The following is a 23,392-nucleotide window of genomic DNA, read 5'->3' as shown; positions in this document are numbered from 1 at the left end:
ATCAGGGAAACAAGGGACGGAAGATCAAATAGAAATAATGATAGACCAACAAAAAATAATACAGATAAATTCATACAAATACTTAGGAATAATAATTAACAACAAAGGAGACATCGAGATCGATCTTAACAACAGAATGGAAAACACAGGAAAACTATTCCAAGCACTAAATAGAGGATTCCTTAATAACAAAGAAATATCAACAAAGACCAAGATGACAATATACAAAACAATATATAGACCTACAGTGACATATGGAGCAGAAAATTGGATATTAAACAAAAGACATCAGAGCAGAATCCAGGCAGCAGAGATGAAATACCTCAGAAGAACGATCGGAGTAAAAAGAACTGATAGAATCAGAAATGAAGAAGTAAGAGAAAGACTCAAAATCAAACCGATACTTGACTCAATCAAGGAAAAAAAAATGGCATGGTTCGGACATCTAACCCGGATGGACAATAATAGACAAGTAAAAAGAGTGTGGGACGCCAAACCAATAGGGAAGAACAGATGCAACACAGATGGCATCCAATAGGAAGGAATGGAGAAAGTTCGTTAAGAGCTAGGACACCTCAGAAGATTGTAAAATATTGTAATTAAATGAATTGTATTATAAACGGCCCAACACCGAAAGGTACAAATGGGTCTACTGATTAAGTAAAAAAAGAATCGAACATAGATCTATGTATATATTAATCACCATATTCCCCGTGGTTACACAGCTAAATAACTGTGCATGATGCTAGATGCGAAACTAAAATGGAAACTACATGTGAACAAAAGCTAGAAGAACTTTAGATAAAGTGCAGAAAAATTTATTAGCTAATGGATTTATAGCAACGTAAATCCTATAATAGGATTTTGGTGCATCAACAATTCTTTAAACGAGTTTGGACGACATAGTCGACATCCATTGGTATATTTTCGATAAGTATATTCTTGATGCGTGGGGATATCGCTAATGAGGCGATTATGAAATAATCTCACATAATAAACATAAATGCTAAGAGACTGCAACTCTTAAGTATCACAAATGTTGCTTATCTTTAAGAACTAAACAATTTGACTTACTCAACAGTCAACTCATCAGTCAAATATATTTCGATGGATAAAAAATGGATCCACCCCTTTATTTCAAAATCAAATCTGTAGTCAGTTCAATAGATCGTAGGAAAAGATAGAGTGTACAGCAACCAAAGTCGAAAACATCAGCTGAAAGGTTTTCGCTTCCGTATTTTATAATGCACAAGGTATTTTGTTTATCGATTACGTGAAAAAAGGAAAAACCATTCATAGTTACCATCCCAGAGTGTCTCATTCTCATTGCGAGAAGAGGCGCACCAAGAGCGTACACGCTGGGACCCGAAAGATGGTGAACTATGCCTGGTCAGGACGAAGTCAGGGGAAACCCTGATGGAGGTCCGTAGCGATTCTGACGTGCAAATCGATCGTCGGAACTGGGTATAGGGGCGAAAGACTAATCGAACCATCTAGTAGCTGATTCCCTCCGAAGTTTCCCTCAGGATAGCTGGCGCTCGTTCCGTACGAGTTTCATCCGGTAAAGCGAATGATTAGAGGCATTGGGGTCGAAACGACCTCAACCTATTCTTAAACTTTAAATGGGTGAGATCTTCGGCTTGCTCGAACTTATGAAGCCGTGAGAAACGAATCAGAGTGCCAAGTGGGCCATTTTTGGTAAGCAGAACTGGCGCTGTGGGATGAACCAAGCGGAAACACAAATGAAGAGGAAAAAGTATTTTTTTCTTCCGCAAGGAAACTAAATTCCTGTAGTTAGCTGTATGCCATGAATCACAAAAATTTTTTATTTGTTTCTTTATAAAAGGTATATTAATATAAAAACCCTATCGGGCTGCATCACAGAACGTTTTCAAAATAACTATATCATCATCAGTGCTATCTGGATTTACATGTTTGAAACCACTAAATACATAGGTAAAATCCTTCCTGTGTTAAGTATCTATTGTTGGAGTTTTCTTTGAAGAATTGACTGATGCATTTGGTAAGATCTTCTACTAGGTTTCTGTTGTTTTCTTGTTGAGTTTTTGGTTTTTTGCTTAGTGGCTTCGGTTCAATGAAGGCATTTTCGTTACCTCTTATTGGGGGATATTATTTCAGATACGTTTCGTTTAGAATACTGGGATGAGGATGTATCTTGATCTGTATCCATTTGAGTCTCATTGGGTAGGTCGCAGTTCATCGGAGTATGCTTATTTGATTGAGAGGTTATGATTTTTCTAGACGTTTCAGCTTCAGTAAAAGAGGATTGTGTAGAGGAATTTATCGACAAAGGAGCTGATTATTGTACTGCAGTTTCAGTCTCAGTAGGGGAGGACTGTGTAGAAGAAATTTTTGAAAGGGGAGCTGATTGGTGTACTTCCTGTAGATAGTTTAGATGAACAGTATTTTGGGTATTGTTTGAAGGAGTCTGATTATTTTTATTGGGACACTGAGATGCAAAAGTAGCAAGATTGCTTTTCGATAGAAAAGAAAATTCCATACTTGTTATTCTCATGGTTAATTAACATAAAATCGGGTAGTTTGTCTAAATTGGTTGGTGCTATAAAAGTATCGTCGGAAACTCAAGATATGCTTGAATGCTGGATTTGAAGTCCCTGTCCTGAGAAAGTCAATTGGAGTTATTAGATGTAGACCTAAGTTTTTCAGTTGTTCTTCTATAATGCTGTGCGGAATACTTGGACTTACGTTGGAAATAATCACATTACTACAATCCCATTGTCATTTGCTAGAAACTCATCGACTTTCTGTTCACTGGTAAGGAAGATACAAATACGATCGTTTGTAATTTTAGAAATAGAATGTATTTTTCTGGGATCCACTTTACAAGCTACTGCATTAAGGTAAACTTCAAACTTTTTATGGTGGAAGATCCCGCTGCTGAATCCATTTCCATGCTTGGGGTAAGTAACCTGAATATGGCCCTGGTGATTAAAGTGGATCATTATTATTATATTTTTTATTTTGTTGTACCTTTTTTTCAATCGTCGATTTATAAAGGTTATTTATTTATTTTAACAATTTTTTGTACATTCGAAATTACATACATACGTACGGCTTTCTGCGTCGTGTAAATAGACTCTTCCAACTATTTCGAGTCGCTAATTTCGTGACGATCGCCACAGTACTTTACGATAGAGAAAAATTAATACAACGCCAGTATAGAAACTTCATTTCAAAAAATATGTGAAGCAAAAGTCATATTTCTGATAACCTGCTAAAAAATTATCTGTATCTTCTTTATTTTAAAATCTTTATTTATCTTCCTTTACAATACAGCTTTTTTCTTTTCAAACAACGGCATCAAATTCACTCAACCACAACAAAGTTTATTGTTTTCGTATTATTCAAAAAAGGTATTATTGACAAAAGTTTTCTGTGTTCTTAAAAACTTCCAAATTATTCTCGTCGGCTGGCGCGCAAACAGCAAAACGAATTTATTAAAGTGAGTAAATTTCTTTTCCTCGTCCAAGGTGTGAGGAAGGAATCCAATAAATTTCACTTTATTCAGAAACGGAGTAAAATTTGCGTATTGTCGTACCGGGCGTGCTCGTTTTAACAATGATCCATTAAAATAGGTAATTTCCGGAAACGGGAAAGCGAGCCAAAATATAAATCTAGGACATTTGCAACAATTGAGACAAGAATTACAAGAATTGCTATTAATTGTCATAACGTTTGTAATTTAATAGATGAAAATATCTATAAAGTAAGATATATACCAGAATAGGATTGTTTGGATTAAAGTATTGAGCATATTTTCATCAAAATAATTAAAGTTTAGAGAGTATATGGCTCAACGGCCACACTGAGCGTCATAGACGAGAGACATACGCTTCCAACTCTCACTTACTGTTGGACGTGCCACATCCCCGATAACTAACTGCGTTGGTCTGCAGGCTTAATTAAGTGGGGGTAGCCAGATATGATAAAATCATATAACGACCGTCGGTATAAATGGTCCCCTTCAGATCTACCAACAGTTTCTTTGTGAAGGTGTAAGTGTGGACTTAAGTGGATAAATCGACTTTTAAGGCAGAAAAACTAAATTACAAATTCTTTATGGATATTTTAATTAAATCACTCATCATGATAAGTAAAATGCCTTTCTTGAATAGAACGCTGCTCTGACTGTTAGATTTGGCACTGGCATAGCCTGTTGTAGGTCAAAGCTGATAACCATTGCATTTCCTGTAGCTTTACCCTCCTCTGTGTCCTGTTTTATTAGATCCTGCATGGCCTGGGCACATCTTTGATATAACTTCAAATCAATTTTCAATGTCTTTGCAATTTCTTTGTCAGCTTCATTATTAATTTTTATATTCATTGCATCATATACTTTACAGGTATCGCTCTTAGGTAACTTAAAGCCTATATTAAACTCGGAGCAGAATATGCGCCTATACATTTATCTTGGGTTACTGTTACAAAATGGGTTATTTTGGCGGAACCACTCAAGATAATAATCATGGTATAAACTGGAAATTGACAGATCGGAATCTAGGTAAATTTTGTTGAGTTTTTTGCCTGCTGTAATGACTTGTGTATTTTGGTATTAAATTAATATGCTCTCTAACATTCTCACAGTGTTCTTCTGGTATTTTCTTCTTGTTGTTGTCATCCTACCTCTTTCATCCGACTTTTGAGAAGAAGCACCTGCTTTATTTTGTTCAATCAGTCTTTTAATACCTTTTTTTGAAATGCCGTGTATGGTTAGAAACTCTTTCTTACAAATTTCAACTTCATCTCCATTTATTTTGACTCTATATTTAACTGAAACATTTCTGGATGAATGAACTCGTTTTGTTTTCTTTTGGTAACTTCTCTTCTTTGGAATTACTTTCATAGTTGAGAATAAGTAAATATTTTGCTTGTATTAATCACCAAGGTTCCAAAAGGCATTAAATATATCATTTTCCTTGCCCGCCAAAAGCTGTCTACACTGTTTTGTGCAACCGCAAGGTGCACCTAATTTTGTTGGTTCTATTTTCTTCTCTTTTGTATTTATACATTCACAACCTAGCTTTCTTTTAGTCTTGCGCTTAATTTTTTTATGTGGTTAGGTATTTTTGTGTCTCTATCTAGAAGGCGCCTTCTATTCTGGAATTGGCAAGAAACTTCGAGAGGTCTGTGAGGTCTAAACCTCTTCATTTTCCTGCAATAAAACATGTCGTCATCATCATTGGTGCTACAGCCCTATAAAAGAGCCTCGACCTTCCCAAGTCTATTACGCCAGTCAGTTCTATCCATTGCCAACTGTTGCCAGTTTGCTGCGCCTATTTGTCTACCATCCTCATCTACACCATCCCTCCATCTGAGTTTTGGTCTACCCCTACTTCTACTTCCCACAGGTTGTGACATAAGGATTCTTCTAGGAGGGTTGTTCTGCAGTGATCTTGCCAGATGTCCTGCCCATCTTAGTCTTCCTATTTTTATAAAGGATACTACGTCTTTACCACCAAATATATGTTTATATCTGTGATATATCTCGTAGCTGTACCTCCTTCTCCAAACACCATTTTCACAGACGCCACCAAATATTCTTCTCAGGATCCTTCGTTTAAATATAAGCAGGAGATTTTCATCTGCCTTGGAAATGGTCCATGTCTCCGACCCATATGTCAACACTGGTTGTATGAGGGTTTTGTATATGGTTATTTTTGTTTTTTGGCTTAAGTTTCTGCTTCTCATATGTCTACTCAGTCCAAAATAGCATTTGTTTGCTAGGATTATTCTTCGCTTGATTTCTTCCGTCATGACGTTCTCCTTGGTGATCAGGGAGCCTAAGTATGTGAATTTGTCCACCACTTCAAAGGCAGAATTATCAACCGTGAATTGGTGGCCGACGTTTCTGGCTCTATTGTTGGGTGTTGATGCCATTATCTTAGTTTTATTTTCATTTACTTGCAGGCCCATAGTTTTTGAGGCGTTTGACAATAAAACATGTATTTTACTAAAAAGGGATAAGCCACAAAAAACCTTCAGCAAAATCCGAATATTTTTAGGTTCGAAAAATATAACATAAGCTGACAAGCCACACATTTAATAAACTTACCGTTCCTGTGTTTATATTTTCCGAATCGCTGCTACTTCCGGACACTGTGTAGTCTTTGTCATCTTCGCTTTCATTTAAAAACCGATCTTGGTCACTGTGTTCAGAATCAAACTCAGAAAAGTCTATTTTCCGTTTACATGTACGAGAATGTTCCGCCGTCATTTTAATTACTACTGTGGCTTATCTCCTTCTGTTGCAATATAACGTAATGGTGACACAACGGGACTTATTACAGTGGCGCCATCTATGAAAAAACAGCTAAAGTTTTCTGTTTGTGACATTAATATGGTTTTAAAGTCTGCGATTTTTACTTTAACTCATTTTTGACGAAATCGTGGCTTATCCCCTTCTGGTCCCAAGGTCTTCAATTCAAGAATGAGTAGGAGTAATATTCAAATATGAGGAATGAGAAGTAAGATGGCCCGGTACAGTAAAACCAGAAATTGATGACCATGTTACCTACTACATCATACTCAATCTAATACAAGTACATGCACCCACGGCAGACAAATAAGAGAGTCAGGTAGAAGAATTTTATGCAGGAATATTGGTAATTACAAAAAGCCTCTAAAAACATCTCATCATCATTATAATAGGAGGTAGACTTTAATGGAAAAATCGAGAAGTAAAGGTAGTCGATATCACTTGAGTATACGGGATACTCAAAGAAGAAGAATCCGCGGTATTGAACACCTGGTTTAAATTACCTTCAGGTGAATCTATACAAGGGAATCAATCACCTTATGACAATAATAAAATTGATTTTGCTTTGAATATTCACATATTTGTCGAAGAAAGCTGGGCCAAAATTAAAGTTCTTGGTGAAAAAAATATAAATAAAAATAAATCGTTCCCAAGGCGAATAACTGCATGGTTTTGTACAGAAGTGAAGGAAAAATGTAAAGAAAAGAAAAAAGGTTACCAAATACATGTTTGATGATTTTTACGGTCTGCATAAGGAAATATGGCGCTTTATAAGAGGATACAGATTGGGAAACAAAGAAATAAAAATACTCTGTTACGCAGACGATGCAATATTGTCCAAGATGAAGATAGTCTATAAAGACTGGTACAAAGAATTTAATTTGACAATCTTATATCAGAAAACTAAAACAATAGTAGTCAGCAAAACCAACCAGATGTAAAATAGAAATTGATGGCATCAGTATTGAACAAGTAATGGAAATAAAATACCTGTGAATTACACTGTCTATCTATGGAGACCTGGATAAAGAAGTGAGGGATCAAGTACAAAAAGGAAATTGACTGGCGTAATGCCTTAATAACACTATATGGCCAAACAGACACATTAACACTGAGATGAAATCAAGAATTTATAAAGCCAGTGCAAGACCAATAATGACATATGACAGAAACAAGACCCGACACAACCACACCGCAAAGGCTACTGGAAACGGCAGAGATGAGCGTACTGAGAAGAATTACAGGAAATACGCTGAGAGATCGAAAGAGAAGTGAAGATAGAAGAAAATGTAACGTACATTGTATAAATGAATGGACATAAAATAGAAAAAAAAATGGAATGACCACATAAGCAGAATGGAGGAGACCTGTGTCGTCAAAATAACAAGAGATAAGTCACAAATCGGCAGAAGAAGTATCGGACGACCGCGCAAAAGATGGAGTGACAACCTTTCATAGAGGTATTAATCTGCCAATATACAAGCAGAATTGCTTATAAAGAGGAAGAAGAAGAATCACAAATTCGGGCATGAACGTAGGGTCAGACCACAATCTAGTCGTTATCAATCTCAGATATTTGGCGTTAACAATACGCCAAAGCAAATAAAAAAAAGTGCAATATTGAAATACTTGGAAAATCCTTTGCGGATGACCGACCTGAATTGCACCAGACGTCGATGTGGGAAAGGGCAGGACCCCTAATCCTAAACATAGAGGTAAACCGTAAGATACAATTTGCAAATAATAGGAAAGCTTGTGGACCAGACGAAATAGGAATAGATGAATAGGTGAAATAGACAAATGTTATTTAACAGATCTATGTTATATTTTTGTTTTAATACCTAGTATAATATTCTTCTCGGTTCTAGGCTAGCACTAGACCAGTCTAGTTAGAAATAGAACTTAATTTGCATTGTTTCAAAACAAAATGTCAAAAAAATTGTTTCCTTCACCCAGTCTTTATCTCCAATGCTTTACACTCACATCGTTTTTCAAAAGTTTACATTTTATATTTTTATTGACAAGTGAGATTGTTTCGTCAAAGAAAAGATTTATTATATCCCAAATTGTAGCGCATCCTTAGGGAAAACGGGGGCGTTTAGAGACGACTGTGATATATGGCCTAGAAGTTGTTGTTTTTCTTAAACAACGTGAGGTAAAAAATTTTTGTAGGCTTTATTAAAATGGTATTTAAGACAAAAACACTCAATAAAACTAGTTTTCGAATCGGACGAAGTTGCTATAATATATCCCTAGCAGTTCTTAAAAGATATTGTAAAACATTGTATTGTTTTTATCAATATTATATACTGAAAGAGGACCCCAATATCAAATTTCTCTTAATCAACAACGACAAACTAAATTTTTTTTCCTAAAATGTATAAAATAGCTATTTGTTTAATAAGGAAGCAAAGTGCTACTTTTCCTCCAGAGAATGAAGTTTACTGCCCGACACTTTACTCTCATGTTATACGTATGATTTTTCCACTTCCCTCAAATAACAAGTAATTTTTTCATTTTTAAATAATTTATTTATACAACTAACTAACAATATTTATTAGAGAACTAAAACTGTTTACGAGAAATGTTTAATTTGTGGTTGAACAATTATTTATATTAATGTTAAATGTAATTGGTATCCCCCGAGAGTACTCGTATTTGGCTGATTTTAATCTACTTCTTTAACTTCAGTGACTCCCATAATTTGGTCCGAAATTTTTAGCTTTTTTGCAAGAGTTTGCTCTACATACCCTTCAGCGATATTCGTAGACTTCCAACCGCCGTATTGCTTTAAAGCAAAAATATCTGCTCCAGAATTTGCAAGTAAACTTGCCGACGTTCTTCTGAAACTATGCTCGGTATAATTTATAGCATTAGGCAGTTTTAAAAATTCTGCAATTTTTGTAGGAATTTTAGCGATAGAATTTTTTCCAACCAGTTGTTTGATACATTTTCCTGCTCTATAGCAGACAAATAAACGTGACCTCCATTTTAGGACGTAAAGATATATATTTTCTATAAATGTCAATATAATTAGGGCCCTTCCCCGGTAAAGGTGTAACGTTGGGCGCCAATTTGTAACGTTCCAACGAACATTCATTGGACGTCAATCTATGACGTGCCAACGAATATTCATTGGGTGCCAATTTGTAACCCTTCGAGGCTCAATTTGTAACATCCCAACGTTGAGCTGCTGTTGTCAACTTGTAACCGCAAACCTTAGTTTGCTGCTACAACCCGACTAACATCACTAACAACGTTGGAGCGACAAATCGTTTCCCGTTGGGACCAATTTTTAACGTCATAACCCCTAATGTATCAATTGCAAAATTGCTACATTAGACGTTATACGAAACACTCCCTGGCTAGCTCACTCAGGACGTGAATATGGCCTACTCTGGAGCAACACACGCAAACATGTAAAAAGAAGAAACAATACACAGTTAAATTAACACATGTTTATTAAAATATTAAAAAAAATGGCAGAAAAATACATGTTTAAATATGATATTGAATTTAAATAAAAATTATTCGACTTCTTGCTACAGTGTTACATTATAGTAAAGAAAAATGTTTGTCACCAAATCCTAGGTTTTATCCTGGTCTTTTCTGCTATGGTTGTTAGCAAGCCATGTTGTTAGCTGTGGATTTTCTTGCCCCGGAGTCAACTCTCCTATCGGAATGATAGTGCCATTCTCAGGCCGGTTGGTCTTCTGGATGTTAATAGAATTTGACCCGCACCTGAGAAATGTATCCCGGAGGTTGACTAAAATGAAGAAAAACACACCTTGCTTCAGAAAATGGTGAAACCAAAATGAGAGACCTTACTTGGGGGATGAATAGGTGACCAGTCAAATTTAACAAAATTTTATCATTATTCACCCAAGCAAGTCGAGAAACAATTCTTATTTATGTATTTATCAAAAGCAAATAAGTAAAAGTAAGGATATATAATATTTTAAAGCAAATGGTAATTACTTTTTACAACTAAAATATTCTAATATTAATTAAAAAGCGGATTCGGTAAAAATGACAAGATATATTTATTGAAGAGCTAGATAATTTAGAATTTAGAAACATTTCTATTAAGAAATGGTAGTTTGTCAAAAGTTAATTATTATTAAAATCAAAAGATATTATTAAGGATTTAAAATTAATATTTAAAACTATAAAAATATTCGTAAATACTAAAGAAACTATATATTTCTTATCGCTAGTTTTTTATATAAAATAAAAAACATAAGAAATATCCACAAAAATATGTACCTACTTATATACCATAATCATAAATAATGATCTTAGAATTTTCAAAGTTAAAATTATAAAAAGATTTTTATACAACAGGTAGAATCAGGAAACCGATAAAATATATTATACTCTTACCTCCTAATCAGAAGACGACACAACAATTGGTTATTGTACTTTTACAGAAGTCATGAAGAAAATCGACATTTTTAGAAATAGAAGCCATTATATCGACTTTTGTATCGAACGGGAAGGGGGAAATGTCAACAGACAGTTAACCAATAATGCAATGACAATGTCACTAGCATTAAACTAAACAGAGAATAAAGATGGCACCTCTCGTTCCAAAGTAACAGAAATAGAGATGAAAATAAAATTCATTCTTTAGAAACTTGAGTAAAAGATAAAAATGATAATTATTAAGAAAATAGGAAAGGTAGATACTGATATATATACATATATATATATATATATATATATATATATATATATATATATATATATATATATATATATATATATATATATGTATATATATATATATATATATATATATATAAAGAAGATAGATTTGGACGCCAACTGGTTTTTATACCAAATACCAGTAAAAATGAAAAGAGAATAATGAATCAATTAAGTAAGGACATAATTCTGATACAATCTATATCTGAGAAAATATATAGAAAAATAAGATATAAAATGGAGAATATAGAAGAATATGAATTATAACAAAAGATATGGAAATTGGAGAATATATTAACATAAGAAAGAAAGCAGGCAATGTAGCAGTTATAACGGTACAAAGGATTGATTACATATGCTCTCTGCATATTTGTTTTAGTAATATACTTACTATTAAAATTAAACCATTATCTTCACCATCCGTAGTGGCCATTTGAACGAGCTCGTCACACCTGCATGCTCCTTTGATTCGAACTTGCACCTTCAACGCAATATTTATCAGTGAGCGGCACATCAAATCGTTGAGCTACCAGGACTCATATTTCAACTTTGGAATTATGAATATAGCCTATTTCTAATTCAATATTTGATGTTATTTTTTTTATTATAATTATTTAATTCTTGGAAATATCTTACCTTCGTTAATAAATAATTATCATTGGGGGCTTCTAGTAAAAATTTATTTACTTCCTCTCTGGAGAAGGTTTTTGTATCATGTACCTTTATGTACCTGTTTTTGTCTTTTCAAGAAAGAAATTAATTTTGGTTATTTAATATTCTCATCTTCTTTTATTTCAAGCATGGTACGTATCATCGAATATTTGGACCACAATTTAGAGGTATTTAATGTATTTGCTAATATCAAAAATACCCCAAAATAACATTTTCTGAGTAAGTACGAATATGCTTTTGTTCGACCCATTGCTTAAAATGTGTATGTACTCTTCTTTGGATTTTTGGGGTAATAAATTTTGTACTATTACATTAACTTGTTCCAAAATTCAGTTTTAAATATTATTTTATATTCTATAGATATATATTAAGTGTATTCTCGAAATACAAACTGAACTTCAGAAAAAAACTTCAGAACAGTTTACTCGTAATCGAAAATATATCTTAAATCTTAACTGTTTTCTAACTATCAACAAAAAAGTCAAACACGTTAGTAATACATTTCTGAGTTTCTAGAAGAGTAGCTTTTTATAAATAAATAATAATTTTTTTAAATAAAAGGCTGATATCGAGCCCAATTCCTTTAATAAATCTTGCCCAAGTACTTTCGCTCCCAGAGCATCTTCAGGGACATTTCGTCAAAAATGTTTATTTGACTATCTAGCTCATAGACATTCAAGTACACTTATACCACACTAGACAAAAGGAAAAACAGTTTAAAAATTGTTTAGGATGCTAACTTGTGGGCAATGGCAGAAGACAAAATAATTCCGTCTGAGATTCTGTTTCCCGCCATTGGCCACAATGTAGCATCCTAAACAATTTTTAAACTATTTACGTAAAAAAAACGTCGAAATCCATAAACAAGAACCAGCGATGCCGGTAACAGATCCTTCCACCTTCATCGCTCCCGCAAGTTTCACAGCCAGCCGATTTTGAGGACCACATTTTGAAGCTTTGTTGACGATTCTTTTGAAAGGCAATTTTTTTTAATTTGGAACCTTAAAGCTTTAAAGTATATTCTTTCAAATAACGGTAATTAAAAGTCTTAATTGTTATAAACAAAGCCACTGTCAATTTAAAAAAAAAGGGACTTACTTCGTCCCAAATTGTTTTTCCTTTTTTTAAATTAGTGAAAAAATGCAAGCTTATCAAATATAAAAAAATTATTTTCCTGCAGGTAAGAGTTAAAAAGTTGTTCTAATTGTTTATAAGTAAAAAAATGTTAAAAGTAAAAAATAATTTCATAAGCTATCCAGAGAATTACTGTAACCTCATTATTTTCTGACTTACATTGTTGAAAATAAAAATAATTTGGGATAAACGAACAAAATAACTTTACACTATTCGATAGATCGCTTTAAAATTGTGATCATAATATTTTAAGCACTACACAACAAGACCCAACCCATGTAATAATGAAGATTCTAGATTCTAGAAAATAAGTTCATTTTTAAAAAAACTATTAAAATTTAGAAAAACCGAAATTTCTGATTTTCATTTATATATTTTAATTTTAGATATTTTGCAATTTTGTAAGTAACAAATAAGAATAGAAACATTTAAAAATCCCATTTTAAAGGTTTTTAAATGACTTATAAGTTGTTAGGTACTTTATTTGCTTTAAATATTTCACTTTTTGCTGATAGACGAAAAAAGCGGAGAAAATGTTTGACTGTTTTTTGACCTTAATTTGTTAATAGTAATAATAATAGTAAATAGTAATAATAATAACTAATTAGGTATAAAATAATCGACTGCAGGGAACATATATAAGTTCTTGTTATAGAGGTTCATGCAACTCAAAACAATAGTCGTTTGCCTGGTCGGTTCAGTGTCACAAACAGGACACTTTATTTCTTTTGCTTATTTCAGTGGACTCCTAATGAAATATCTTGTATCGAATGAGTATAATATAAAAAAATGTTTTAACAATTCAAAATGTAGTACTTTTCATTCACGCACTTAAGTCAATTTACGAATACAATGTAATTCTCATTATTATTTCTTTTTTCAGCCATGGTTGTCAGATTCATCACAAGACGTTACATTGGCGAATATGATCCCACATTGGAAAAAATCTACACTTTCCACACGTCTATCGACAACGAGTTAGTGTATTTTGAAATCTTGGATACTGCTGGCCAACACGTAAGTACCAACCCAATAACTTTTACGAAAATATTAGAAATTATTTTTTATTAATGGTTATGAATGATATGACTGAATTTAAATGTATAAATAGTTGAATGTAAATTGATGTTCAACTGCATCTTTCGTGAAATATATACAGTGTAGGTAAAACTTTATGGTCGGTATGGTAAAATTTAACAGGATATCTAACGCAGATATAAAATCATATTTTCAGCGAACAGACAAAGATAACAATCATATTTCCCCTTGGTCTCCCCTCCACATTTCTTATTGCTGCCCATTGCCCAGTAGTAAGACGATTAGTTCCGATTAGTTTCGATTAGTTCCGATTACTTCCGATCTGAGATCTCTGGTTCCGATCCTAAGAAACTAGAGGTGGGTCGTTGACATTTTTATCGGAACCGTTTTTCGTAAACTGTAACTAGTTGATTGTTTATCAGTAGTTTCAAATAAACTAGTACACAAAAAATATATTGGCTATTATATTGAAAGAAACTAACGAAGGATATATTTATTATAACTTAAAAAATAAATTAAACAATACAAATAGTACTTACATTTACATGACACATTATTAAATCGAGAATCGTGTAAATTGACATTTAAAAACATACGTTTTTCCACTTTTCTTGTTGTTTCTTCTTTTGTTTAAAATTAAACCAGATTTTGAACATGTGTTCACAATGAACAGATTTTGTTACAATACTACAATATTTTATGAATATAGTGGTTAAGTTAGGATATACATGGCGATGGTTTTTCCACCACTGTAATGGACAGTTCCAATCACCGTTCGAAATTTTTTGTGGGTAAAATCATCAGACAAATACATGTCGACTTCTTTTATATCTCTAGATACAGGTGTATGTTTAGATGAGTCATGTCTAATAAATTCATCAAAAATACACCATGGACTTAAGTCATCTTTATCAGTTTCTTTTTCTTGTACTGGTTGATTTTCACTAGTACAATCTTCTTTTTCTTTTTTTATAGAAGTAACCAGCTTCTTAACTCTTTCTTTTGTTTTTTATAACTAGGTATTCTGATTAATGAATGAGTTTCGATTTACGATTGATCTGCATTTTCGATTTCAAATCTTTATTGATAGTTCGTCAAAGGATTTATTTATTGTAAATATTCAATTATGAATTATTTTTCTTAGTCAAAATTATTGACCTAGTATAAGAATAATATTTTATTTTCAAAAAATGCGCAGTTGTAGGAGATGCAGCTTTTATGGTCCACTTTCTGAATATTGCAATGATTGAAACTTCTCCTGACGCATTTCTGTCCGTTTCGACTACTTCCACTACAAGTACTGACATACTGCCACCGCGACCCAAGCGTCAAAAGGTGATGGATACTTCCATTAATAAAAATATTAGTTTAGAACAAAAAAAAAAACAAATAGATATGGATTTAATAAACCTATGCAAAGACTCGTTTCATCCGTTTTCCATAGTTGAAGAACGAGCTTTTAAAAAGTTTGCTGGGTGGATTCCTGGATATAAACCACCAACAAGAAAAACTTGTTCATTACGTCAGGCTCATTACTTCAGGAATATTATACCAAAACTAAGCAAATTATTAGATCACAAGTTGTTAAAGAAGTAGAAAATATCTGTATTACTACTGACCTTTGGACATATGGAGTAACTGAGTTACATCGCATTAACAGGACAATATTTAACCGAAAATTTAGAATTTAAAACGATTTTATTAGGCTGCTGCCATTTTTCTGGAAACCATAATTCAGAAAAGATCGCTTTTGAAATTAGTGAAATTATTTCACTAGTTTCAAATTTCAGTTTCTAAAAAAACACATTTCAAAAAAAGTACCTTATCTTTTGAAAGGCTTTTAAAGTATCAATTACAACATAACAAAGTTCCCAAACGGCCAATACAAGACGTGGAAACTAGGTACAACTTCACCTATTACATGTTAAAAAGAATGACCGAGTTAGAAGAGGCAATCCGTTCCACTTTTGTATTAGTTAATACAGACTTAGACTTGGACCAAATCTAAATAATGAAGACTGGATTATTTGTTTTCAATTTTCCCAAATTTTACGGCCTTAAGAAATAACAAGTACAATGAGTGGCCAAAAATACTTGAAGGGTAGTTCAGTGATTGTTATGGTACGCTGTCTTCAAGAATCTTGCAATAAAATTTTAGCAAACGGTAACCTTACATCCATAGTATCCGACGTAGTACAATTACTAATATCGGGTTTAGCAAAAAGTATTGTAAATGTGAACACATGTTCAAAATCTGGTTTTAATTTTAAATAAAAGAAGAACACGGTTAACAAGAATTAAAGTAGAAAAACGTTTTTAAATGTCAATTTAGACGAGTCGCGATTTAATAATAACGTGTAATGTAAATGTAAGTACGATTTACTATTTGTATTGTTTAGTGTATTTTTCAAGTTATAATAAATATATCCTTGATTAGTTTCTTTCACTTCAATAAATATACACATAAACGATAATAGCCATTATGTTTGTTTATGTAGGTACTCTCTTACTTGAAACTACTGTTAAACAATAATAGTTATTGTTTACGAAAATCGGTTTAGTTGCGTTAAGAGCGTAGGCGCAAAATTTCAGGCCAATGCTTTTTAAATGTATTCATTTTTTTCGAATCCTGAGAAAACTAACAAATATTTTTGAAAAATTTAAACGCAGAATGAAAGGTGACATTATTGCCGAGGGCCGAAATAAACAAAAGGTTTTTTTGAATGAGATACTTAAAATTCAAAATCACACTAAATTTTCTCTTTTTTCGTCCCTGTAACTTATTAAAACAAACATTATAGAAGTTTTCAGAGACTTTTGGCCCTCGATAATAATATATTCTTTTATTCTGCGTTTAAATTTTTCAAAAATATTTATTAGTTTTCTCAGGATTCGAAAAAAAAAAAGAATGCCCACCTCTACTCGTTCGTTACCTGTGTTTTACTTTGATTCGGTGCTTTGACTACGCGACATGAGACGTTGCCAAATAATTTCGTATGAAGGTTTTTTATTGTGGTTTGATATTTCAATTTCCAATGTTTAGATTTCCAATTCGGAAATCATACTTAAAATACGAAACATTAATAAATTTTATTTACATAAAACGATTTCCGAAGTGGAAATCAAAATGTTAAATTAAACTTATTGAAAAGAAAAATTGTGGCAAATTTAAAATAAAAAACAGTAAGCTGCCATTTAAATCAATTCGCCCAAATTTGATTATCTTAGAATGTTGTTAAAATGCTAAAAAGACAACAGGTCAAATAAAACCAATAAGTTTGGCAATGTTGAACTTCTCCTCTTTTCTTAGTTCCACTAATGCTATTTCGACGATATAATGGGCTGACCTAATATACCTCTCTCTTTTTAAATAGGTGTTTCTCACTCCATCTCACGTAAGATACATACCGACCATAAAGTTTTACCTACACCATCCTACACTCTATGAATCCACTCACTGAGCTGACGCGATTTTGCCGATGAATGCGCGTTACGGCATTTAATCCAGGCTGTAGTGATGCGTTTCGTTGCTGACCGATTCGATCAAAAGCGCGCTTACCTTTAGTATCTCTAATGTTTCACAATATTTGTCGGAGTTAACTGCTGTTTCATGAGGCAAAAAGTCGATTAACAGTGGGCCCTTCCTGTCTTAAAAGACAGTGGTCATGGCTTTCCCAGCAGACTTCGTTTGTTTACATTTCTTCGCCGAATGAGTGACGCCATTCACGTGATTGCATCTTGGTTTCGGGGTTAAAGTGAAACACCCATGTTTGATCGCCTGTAACAATGTAATCGAAAAATTCTTCTTGGCGTGTAGCTGTGTAAGCAGTCGCGGTACCCACCGCGCACACACTTTGTGATAGCCTAATTTTTTGTTAATATCTTATGAAGTGTGGGAAGTCTCAGGAATACGTAAAGCAAGGTAGTTAATACCTTCGTATTCTTTTAACTTTTTTGATAATTTCGTCTGAAACTGAAAACTTTCCGCTCCGATCTTCCCATAAACTTCGATTAACTGACGATGAATGTCAATAGGTCAAATCCATTTTGCATTTAAAAAACGTATCACAGCACGAATTTCGCATTTGGCGGTAACAGCGATCGGAAGCTCCATCTTTAGAGGAGCTCCATCTTGACTGACTTGTGAGGACAAGTTACTTGAAACCACGCCCAGTCTATTACTCTTGGTACGCCCATCTCAAACAAAAGTCCATTAACGTCTATTACCTTCACAACGCAACCCAATCGCCCCAAAATGAGTGAATATTGTTCTGAAAAGGAATATAAATAGCCCGAATAAGCTTCTTTTCTCTTTTCAAATATTCCATTTCTAACAAATACACCCAGTGTACGTCGATATTATTTAATTTTGACGTCAAAGTAAATTACAGTTTTAATCAATTTGTTTACGAGCCAGGCCATCCCCTCGGGCTCATTTCCCACAGAGACACTCAAGAAACGTTTTTCAAACAAACTGATTCATTAAAGAAAGTTAAAAGAATTTCATCGCTGATATAGCAGCAAGTCATGTAATATAATCTTTTGAAGCAAATTTAAAATCAATAAATATATTTAAGGTTGCAGTTTATATAGTTAAGGGATGGATTCAGAAAAATAAGTTTTGGAATCAGATTGGTCGTTAAGAACTATCTCTGTGACAACACAGATAACCACAATAAACAACAGAAAATAGAGTTGGATTACAAAAGAAAATAATCCACACTACTAATTTACTTCCGCAGTAGAAATCAGTATGAACTGTTACAATCTCTAGCATAAAAAAACTAGCTTAATTGGCCTAAATAGCTACAGCACATGTATTGAACTAAAGGCAGACAGTCTTGAATTCAAATGTATTTAATTGTTCATAAACAGAAGAATTTATGCTAAAAATAAGGCCAACCGTAAATAATTTGTTTTGTTGTAAAGAATATCTTTATTCCACACTCCACATTTCCATCATCCTTGTCCCAAATACTCAAAATACAATAATTTTTTACATGTACAGACTCACACAAGCAGAAACAAAACCGCAAACACCGCTTATGAAAAAAAAAAAACACATCATACCTTAATACAAAACCGTAATTTTTCCGCAACAAAAATTTCTCCGCTCCGCAACGGAAACTCTCCATGTGGAACGAAGTCACAAATTAAATTATCCATTTGAGCCGAGTTAACTCTTTGGAAAGAGTTTAAATATTCCAAGAGCTTAGGGTGATTGTCGTTCTCGAGTTCGAAAAGGGAGCGCAAAAACCAAGGACGAAGAAGCGTGGGATAGGGGACTGTATTATAAACTTCAATTAGATTTTATTATTTGATGAGTTATACGATAAATGATCATTTTTTATTAGTTGAATTAATCTTCAAGTAGATAGAGTTTGGTAAGGATCTTTGAGTCAATTGAAAATGTCGACATACCGACTGCAATAAAACTCGAGAAATGCTCACTTTCAACAAATAGGTTGAACTTCTGAAGGTTTGTTCAGAAAAAATTCAAAACCAGTATTATTCTATTCCCTTACACAAATATTCCCAAAACATTATGCATTATATGAGTCGAATGAGCAAAAGATTAACAAAAAAATCTTTTCTTACACCAAAAAAGTCAGTTGGGTCATTATGTCACATATTGAGCTTGTACGAAAAAACATAAAACTTTTACTTTGGTCACTTATTCATCTGTTTCCGATCCAATATCATTATCTATTGCCTCCACGTTTGTCTTCAGGTTTATGTAGAATTCATGATAAACCGTCGGACTCTGAAGGTCTTTATATTTTAGTTGCTCTATGGATATTTCAGCAGGATAGAGGATATCTAAGTAGAAGTCTTCTCTTTTTATCTCAAAGACGTTGGTTTTTTTTTAGACGTCAGCAGAATTAAATAATACACTCTCGTTAGTAGGATACTTAAAATCAATTTTGAAGGGCTCTTCTGCTTTGAACATAATCCACCGTATTTTAAGCCACTCTACTTTTATATCTTGCTCCCCTTTTTTTGGTTTGTAAGTAACTTCTTTAGTTTTTCAGTACACTTAAAATATTCAGAGGTCATTTTAAATATATGAAATTTATTAAATTAGACTTACTCACAATCAATTTAATTTAACTAATCAGACGACCGGTTTCGCTTTCTACAATATGCAAAGCATCTTCAAGTCACGATACAAAGTTAAATAAATGCTGAAAATAATAAACCCATATTAGGGTGTTGAAATACACTCATTTTACAAAATATTTGATTTCAAATTCAACACGTGGTTGATTGTTCCCAAAATAACATTGTAAAGTCGTTCAGACTAGCAGTATTAATTAAATAGATCTTTGTTATTCCTAATAACATGCAAATCTACATTTTCAAATAGAAATATTATATTTTAACTATAAACTGCTATAAATTTGAAATGGTTAAAGTGTTACAGAAATTATTATACAAACTCACCATTGTTCATGTCGGTGTGATGATATTTCTGCTCATGGTACAGAAAATTGAAATAAGAATAATTTTACTTTACACCGGTTTAAATAGAGAACCTTTTACCTGTTGGTATAACCAATTTCCGGTCCCAACTGTCAGATATTAAAATTACCAACTAACTATTGAATGCTTAATAATTCAGTCAATTTTCTTTCTTTAATTTATCAATTACTTTATCATCAATAGTTTAATTGCTTATTATTTAAATTCCATATTAACATATCAGAACTGGAATAAATATTTGAAAATATTTATACACACCATGACAGATAACTCACACCAACAATTATTTCAAAGAAAGTTTGTAATTTTGTTATACATTTTGATTACAAATGTACATATTTATATTTATATTTAATTTAATTACCAAATAATCACTTAAGTTTGTTCTGTAACTTTGACTAAGCTGAGTTAGTTATCATAGAAGATGTATTACAATTATTTATATTGTTACATTGAAATTTAATTATTTAAAGTTTGTTAAAGTATGCCAATATTAACACATCAAATAACTTTGATATCTAAAATTAAAATTAAAAAATTTTATACATTTATTAATATCAGCTTATTTCATAAAACTAGATAACTTACAGCTTAACTTACAGCATTTAAAATAGAAGAAGAACTGTCACACTTTAACCTACATTTGTCAAGTTTACCTCTAAAATCTGATATATATATAACATAAAAAACTCATTGTCTCAAAGTAAGAGATGATGTAGTTCTTCCAAATCCTCCCCCTTAAATTTAATGTCTGTTTCGTCCTCCCGTTTTTTAAATGTTTTCTGTGTGTTTTCTGTGTGTTTTAAAGTGTCTCAATTTTAATTTTTAACTTTATATAGTGAACTTTACATCCATTTGCCACATATTACAAGATAACTCTATCAAAGAAATTTGATAATTACAAGCTAATCTAATTGCACACCCACACAATTTGTACATCTATTCTTATTCATTGTCTTACAACTGTCACCTCCCAAAACAAAAATAAAAATCTCAATAAATAACACACATTTCATAAATATATCTCCAGAATAAATATAAATAACTTTAAAGAACTTAATGATATAGAACATTACTTTCATCAAACAAACAATTACATTTCACCTATCTCTACTTCATTGGATAAAATCTGTCTCCTCAAGAACTTCCCTGTTTACTGTTAAACAATTACAATAGTTGACTTGAGTTCTCCAATCAACAATACAAGATAGTTTGAACCATGTTCTTTCAACCATCAATTAATAGAGTACCGGCATGTAAGTAATGTTTTATTTATTTGTTTATTTATTAATTCATTACAGTTTAATAGACTATTTTACCAATTTGTGGGTCTTACCTTGTCTGCTTAAACATCTTATTCATTTTGAAAAACCACAGACATGTAATATTGGCATAATTACTGTAATTTATATAATTTATATCAGCTATCTTTATTTTATCTTTATTAGACAACACCCTAATATGGGTTTATTATTTTCAGCATTTATTTAACTTTGTATCGTGACCTGAAGATGCTTTGCATATTGTAGAAAGCGAAACCGGTCGTCTGATTAGTTAAATTAAATTGATTGTGAGTAAGTCTAATTTATTATTTCTTTTACCTTTTGAAATGGACTCACACAAGCAACACATTCATGATATGAAATTTATTATTGAGATTAGCGGATTAAAATATTGAATATGTTGCCTATGTGAGTCCATTTTTAATAGGTAAAAGAAATAAGAATAAAACTTACAACCTATTTATTCTACCACCAATGACCGGTTTCGCATGTTATAATTTGCTATGCATCCTCAGGTCTTAGCTACAATGGTAAAGTAAATGATGCCAATATGATTATTATTTAGTGATTTTGAAACATAGCTCAAACTATCCTCGTCAACTGGACTATGATCACCCGTCACAAGTTGACCAGGATAGTTAATATATAATATATAAAACGCCTATAGAGTACAATTGTGGACATTTGTGAAACAACTTACACAATAGAATTTGTCACATTAAACACATTTCCATCTAGTTTGCGTTGCTTTGGAAGTCGCGTACTTTCTGTTGAACTCTTCGGACAAATTCTTATAGCAAAATACGCATCTGCGACGATTCTTTATTTCTACTTCTTCCAAAATATGCTTTTCCCCAGACAAAGACCTTTCCTTTGGTTTTATTTGCAGTAAATCTTTTGCTATTTCTTCTCTGAACTGAGTTATGGTAATATTACAACCCGTTTCTTTTTTATATAATATGAATGCGTTTACAACTGCTGATCCAGGAGAATTTCAATGGCCATTTTTCGATACCGCTTTATAGTTCTTCTAAGACAGGAAGCATAAGCCTTTATTTGGTCGGATAAATCTATGAAACTTTTGTTTTTGTTATAGTCGATGACAACTTTTGGCTTTTCTTTCACAGTGTAACAGTCGTTACTTTTATTACAATTTGTATTTAAATAATAAACAATTTATATGAAAATAATTTCAGAGATGTAGTATGGGTTGCCTAACTTTAAGTGTTCATTTGCCCATTAAGTGTGTATTGTTAATAATTTAAGTTGTCACTCTGTTCTAATTTGGTACCATTGCGAACCAAAAGAGATGACAGGAGATTAAGGGAGGTGGAAATTGGCTCTTCTTGGTTAATTAACTGTGAATTAAAATTCACTTCTGATCTATAGTTTGAAGTGGTACAAGGTGGCAGTTAGCGAAAGAAAATCCAATTAATGCATAGAATTTCCTTCACTTCAAGAAGTTAAATATTCTAAGTATACCATAACGATTTAATTGACGGTATTTTCGCAAACTCGGGAGGTGAAGTGAGATTTCTAGCACGGAATTGATTAGCTATCTGGTAAATAATAATTTTTTATATTATAAACATTAGAGTATTTTATCTATATCCTATTATTCAGATTCATTATTTCATATTTTAATATAGTATTTTGTCCAAGGCCATTATATTTTTACTCTATGTGAAGCAAGGTCACGCTACATCCGATTGGATGGTTTTTTTTATCTACCATAATTATCTTTTTGCTCCGGTTTCTTATGCTGAAAGAAACTTTC

General features: G+C 32.5%; 1 protein-coding gene across 2 annotated transcripts in view; it reads left to right on the top strand.

Annotated features, from left to right (window-relative positions):
* Window positions 1–23,392, top strand: part of LOC140446349 (ras-related and estrogen-regulated growth inhibitor) — a 248,757-nt gene that overhangs the window by 118,737 nt on the left and 106,628 nt on the right. For both annotated transcript variants that reach the window (XM_072538894.1, XM_072538898.1), the window contains exon 3: window positions 13,695–13,828. In XM_072538894.1, coding sequence (XP_072394995.1) covers window positions 13,695–13,828 — 134 coding nt within the window. The remainder of the gene's footprint in view (window positions 1–13,694; window positions 13,829–23,392) is intronic.

This window comes from Diabrotica undecimpunctata, chromosome 1 (genome assembly GCF_040954645.1).
Source record: "Diabrotica undecimpunctata isolate CICGRU chromosome 1, icDiaUnde3, whole genome shotgun sequence".
In the NCBI taxonomy this organism is placed as follows: domain Eukaryota; kingdom Metazoa; phylum Arthropoda; class Insecta; order Coleoptera; family Chrysomelidae; genus Diabrotica; species Diabrotica undecimpunctata.
Note: the sequence above shows the minus strand (reverse complement) of the source record. Positions and strands in the feature narration are given on the sequence as shown.